Below are 4985 nucleotides of genomic sequence, written 5' to 3' on the forward strand. Positions count from 1 at the left end.
CTGCTTCTCCTCCTCCACATTGACTTCTCGTTTCCTACTGAACTGCTAAACATGAGATTACACACAGCTCAGTCTTCTGCCTTATGCCTCTAGTGTTCTCTGTTTATCTCTTTCTATCCATTCAACACTCAATTGGGTCATACTTAATGAATGTCTACTATAAACCAGACACTATTCTAGACATGGAACAATGGCAGGGAGCAAATGAACATGTCCCCACCCTTGTTTTCTCAAAGATTTATTTTTATTGTAAAGGCAGATCTACAGAGAGAAGAAGAGACAGAGAGAAAGGTCTTCCATCTGTTGGCTTACTACCCAAGTAGCCACAATGGCTGGAGCTGAGCCAATCCAAACCCAGGAGCTAGGAGCTTCTTTCCAGATCTCCGGTGTGGCTGCAGGGTTCCAAGGCTCTGGGCCACCCTCGACTGTTTTCCCAGGCCAAAAGCAGAGAGCTGGATGGGAACTGGAGCAGCTAGGACATCAATCGGCACTTATATGGGATTCCAGTGTGTTAAAGGCAAGAATTTAGCCACTGAGCCCATGTCCCACCTTTATAAAGAATTTAGCACTAGGTCCATGTCCCACCTTTATAAAGAATGAATTATCACAGTATAGAAAATGAGCAAACAACAACTGAAAAGTTTGCATAACATGATACTAGGGAGGAAAACAAAGAAGTATAAATGGATATTGGTGATATGCAGTTTTTGGACAAGGAAATGTCCTCTAAGTCTGTGAAGTTTACCCCTGAGTCCAGTGGAATGGGAGAGGGAGAAGCCAAGGATGACCAAGGTTAACAGAAAGAATGATGATTGCATGTGTTATAGCAAGGCACCTAGGGAAACAGAAACAGGAGAGAGCACCAAAACCTCCAATTAGACTGTGAAGGCACTACATGTATTCGTGGAGCAATCATTTCCTCTAGTGAATGATTTCTCCTTCAGATCTCAGACAGCCCTTCCCTGCCCAACTCTGTGTCAAAGAACATTTCACTTCCACACTTCCAGTCCATGCAGTCTCAGTCAACAGTCCTAGTTTGTTGTCTTCATGGTAGTCACCAAATTAGCAATGAAGAGGGTTGCTACTTGGCTGCTAATTTTGCCTATACTGTGGCATCTGCTGGCCTTAGCACTGTGGCTGATTGACAAGGACTGGGTGAGCAAAGCTGAGGTCGGAACTCAGGGGAGTCAACACAATTTTGTTCTTCTCCAAGTATAGTGACACACACTGGCCAGGTGGCTTTGGGCAAGTCACCTCTGCAGTGGTTTCTTGATTGAAATATAGTTTGATTTTATTATTTCTAGGGGGTAATGTGGCCATTCTTAAAAGATTTGTTTATTTTTGTTGCAAAAGCAGATTTTAGAGAAAAGAGACAAAGATCTTCCACCTGCTGGTTCATTCTCTAAATGACCGCAACAGCACTTGCTGAGCTAATCCAGAGTGAAGAGCCAGGAGTCAAAAGCTTCCTCTGGGTCTCCCACATGGGTACAGATCCCAAAGCTTTGGGCCATCCTTTGCTGCTTTTCCAAGTTATAACCAGAGAACTGGATGGGAAGCAGAGCAGTTGGGACATGAACCAGCACCCATATGATATCCCAAGGGTTGGAGGATAAGTCAGTTGAACCATTGCACCAGACCCCATTTTGTATTTTAAAATCTGGGATTTTTACTTAATCTGGCCAGAAACTAATTTTAGAAACAATGGTACTAAAGTGTTTTCTGTTACAGAATGAGTGCAAATGTTTGCCCTTGGGGAAACTGACTCTAGGAACCCTGGAGGGTAGTATATTCCCATTGCTGCCCTACCCCCACACCCAACTCCTCAGTCTGTAACAGATAATAAATCCGCCAGGCTCCACTCCAGAACCGGTTACACCTGGGAAGCAAAGTACATTCATGTATTTCCTGGAACATTTAAGCACAAACTCAGCTGTACAGCTCCAGCCTTTTCACATATGACATCATATTTCATATGCATTCCAGGGCATTTCTTCACTGCACTGAGGCAGATATTGATATGGGCTGGGTAGGTAGCTAGTTTAGGGTTACTGAATTTGGAAGCCACACCTCCCCTGCAGATAATCCTATCTGCCCAGCTGTCAGTCAAACAACTCCCTCCCAAGGAATATATCCCCTTACCTGAAACCTGAGGTGGGTGGTGCCATGAAGCCACACCGTTTCAACCCCCTCAAGAACTGGTGCCAAGGAAGGGTTCACCCTCTTTCTGAGGATACAAACAACATAAATAGAAACTTCTCTCCTGCTTTTCCCTTCCGGAACAACCCTATCCCTGAATGGTGCCCACGTGTCTATAAATTCTTTATCTTCTAAATAAACCTATTACTTTGTAAACTGCACTGGTGGCTGCAGTTAAAATGCTTTTAAAGTAAAAGGCAAGAACCTAGCAAATAAATACTAGGCCGAAATCTGGACTACAACAATATGGCCCCCACTTCGCCAACAGAAAAAAATGAGGCTCAAGGAGATGATCTGAAGTGTGCTGGTTCAAACTGGCAGCAAGCAGCAGAATAAAGATTAGACTTTGTGTCTCATTCTGTTGTGCTTTCCATTACAACATTAGATTCCTAGCATCAAAGGCAAGTCCCTTGGGCATAATCCATTTCCACTTGTGTAATCAACAAATGAAGATGGGATGGGCATCTGGCAAAGCCATTAAGTCACCTGAGATGCCTGCATCCCAAATCAGAGTATGTAGGGTCCAATTCTGGTTCCAGCTTCCTGCCAATGCACAACCTGGGAGGTAGCATGCAACTGCCTAAGCAATTGGGTCCCTGTCACCCACAGGGAATATCCATGTGAATGAAAACGCCACTAAAACCCCAACCTGCTTAGAAAGGCAGGAAAGATTCCCCAGGGATCCTGCTGGAGAAGGAAGCTGGAGACACCAGGAACGTCTCTAGGGTCCCTAAGTGACCATCTGCTGAAGACACTTTACTTTGCTGTCCCCTTTTCAGCCAATTTTATGGAGAAATAACTTCCAAAAGAATTATTTTTCAATGAGAAAGAATTGTTTTCCCATCCAAGTATCCTCATAATAGAAGGTGTCTCACTCTGATGAGAACTATGTGTGTACTCGAAAGGGGTGTTAGCTATGCCAGGTAGGTATGTGAAGCTGTGCACATAAAGCTTGGCATTGGGTGTGATTCTAAACGAATAACTTTCCCTCCACTTAAAAATCACTTAGCACTGATATGGGGTTACTTTTCTGCTTTCAGTGCCAGGCCAACTCTTATCTCTTACAGATATAAAAAGGTCTCGCCTTCACTATTAATAAACAACATGAAAAGTGAACATCAGATAACAAAAACACCAAAGTAGAAAAGCGAATAAATAATATTTATTTTGTACAAAGTGGCTGTCAGTGTCCAAGTGTCTGAGAATTCTCCGTGGGGCTCAGAGAGTCCTCAGAGGAGCAGCAAGGAGCCCAGCAGCAGCTCACCCTGGCCCAGCCTGCGGCCCCGCTCCAGCCCGCGGCCTTTGTTCTCAGCCTTGATGCGCACGGCCAGGCGGCGCACCTGCTCCTCCGTGAGGCCATCGAAGCAGAAGTCCTGGTCCAGGCCGGCCTTGCGACTCTGGCCAAGCACGGCCCTGCGCTGTTTGCGTGTGGAGTCCGGAGAATGCAGGACCAGGCTGATGCGGCAGTTGATGGTGCGGGGCTCAGAGATGCCCCCGGCCTGGCCCTCTGCTGGGAGCAGCCGGATGCGGAGGTGCCCACTGCCTGGACTGTACTTAGCGGCCAGGCGCAGGGCGCAGCCAGCGCGTCCCAGAGTCACGGTACCCTCAGCCTCCAGGCACTGGGGCTGTGAGCCTGGGAGTGGTGATACAGATGCTAGGGCCGGAACTGGGGGTCCAGCATCAGGGTCGCGTTCCTCATCTTCATCCCCACTGGAAACGGAGCGGGCGCGGGCTGGGCCAGGGTTCTTCCGGGCCCGCAGCGCTCGGCTCAGCAGTCCTTCGGGGGCGCCGAGGAAGCGGCGGCCACAGAGCCTTGGTGGAAGGGCATCTCGGGGCGGGCGGCAGCCGTCGGGAAAGGAGGCAAGGGCCGCGCTGGAGACTCGGGGGGTGCGGAGGGGCACCACAGTGGCGTCCTCTACACCTTCTCCTCCTCCTAAGCCGCTATCATCACCGCTGTAGGTGTGAGCCCGGGGGCGAACAGCAGCGGTGCGATGTCTCCCAAGGAAAAGCGACTCTTTGCGGCGGATGTGCGGGCTCTCGAGCAGTGCACAGAAGCCATAGGCGGTGCGGGCGCGGGGCAGATGCAGCAAGGAAAGCGCAGCCTGCGAGCGTGGGTCCCAGTCCGTATGGCCCGCGCCCTCGTCGGCTGTGCAGGGCCACAGGTCCGGTTCGCGGGTCACGGTGACAGCTGAGGGCAGGGATTCCGGCGGGCTGTGCCCCGGGAGTCTCGGCGGGATGCAAAACTCCGGGATGCGGTCCGGGGTGAGCACGTTGGAGAAGAGGGGCTCTGGGGCGGAGGAGCGGAGTTTCCCAAGGAGCCGCATCCTAGCAGGCTAGCGCTGAGAGGAACGTTTAAGTGCTCCAGGCAGAGCTGCGGCTGATAAGGTGGTCGAAGGCTGCCAGAGTTCCTCGCCCAGCCCCTCAAGAGTATACTGAGCCTCTCGCACACCCACACAACTCACCCTGCCTTCCACTTACTGGAGTCAAAGAAACAGAGATCAGACCTCTCCTCCGTCAGTGTCTTGCTCGAAACTTTCCTGTGGCAGGCGGCAGCTCCACTACAGGCAGGACAGCCGCACGCCTTTCTTATATGTAGCCTGAGTCCCGCCCAGTCGCCCGGAGCCCAACCCCGGAACAGCCCGCCTTCCCAGACAATCTCTTCTGAGGGCGACAAGAGCCCTGCATTGGCTGCGCCTGGCCCCAGGGTCCTGCATTCGCTGGGCATGCGTGGAGTCCCAGATGCCTGTCCGGGAGAGGTTGCAGGTGGAAAGAAGTGGCCTGGTCACTCT

General features: G+C 50.6%; 1 protein-coding gene across 2 annotated transcripts; it reads right to left on the reverse strand.

Moving 5' to 3' along the window:
- Positions 1 to 3425: 3425 nt before the first annotated feature.
- LOC121149040 (C2 calcium-dependent domain-containing protein 4A-like) lies at positions 3426 to 4703 on the reverse strand. Of its 2 annotated transcripts, XM_040969463.1 has the most exons (2): positions 4136 to 4703; positions 3426 to 4075 (listed from the first exon to the last, which is right to left on the reverse strand). In XM_040969463.1, exons 1-2 carry the CDS (start codon positions 4518 to 4520, stop codon positions 3426 to 3428), a joined length of 1035 nt encoding a protein of 344 aa, XP_040825397.1. In that variant the 5' UTR covers positions 4521 to 4703. The 2 variants fall into 2 exon arrangements, with proteins under 2 accessions (XP_040825397.1, XP_040825396.1); XM_040969462.1 differs by having other exon boundaries at positions 3426 to 4703.
- Between the last annotated feature and the right edge of the window lie 282 nt (positions 4704 to 4985).

The sequence above is a fragment of the Ochotona curzoniae genome, unplaced genomic scaffold, assembly GCF_017591425.1.
Source record: "Ochotona curzoniae isolate NIBS_2020 unplaced genomic scaffold, NIBS_Ocur_1.0 scaffold_4701, whole genome shotgun sequence".
Lineage (NCBI taxonomy): Eukaryota > Metazoa > Chordata > Mammalia > Lagomorpha > Ochotonidae > Ochotona > Ochotona curzoniae.

Excerpts from the sequence above, each read along its gene's own strand:
- LOC121149040 (XM_040969462.1), bottom strand. The coding sequence starts at position 4,520 with ATGCGGCTCCTTGGGAAACTCCGCTCCTCCGCCCCAGAGCCCCTCTTC.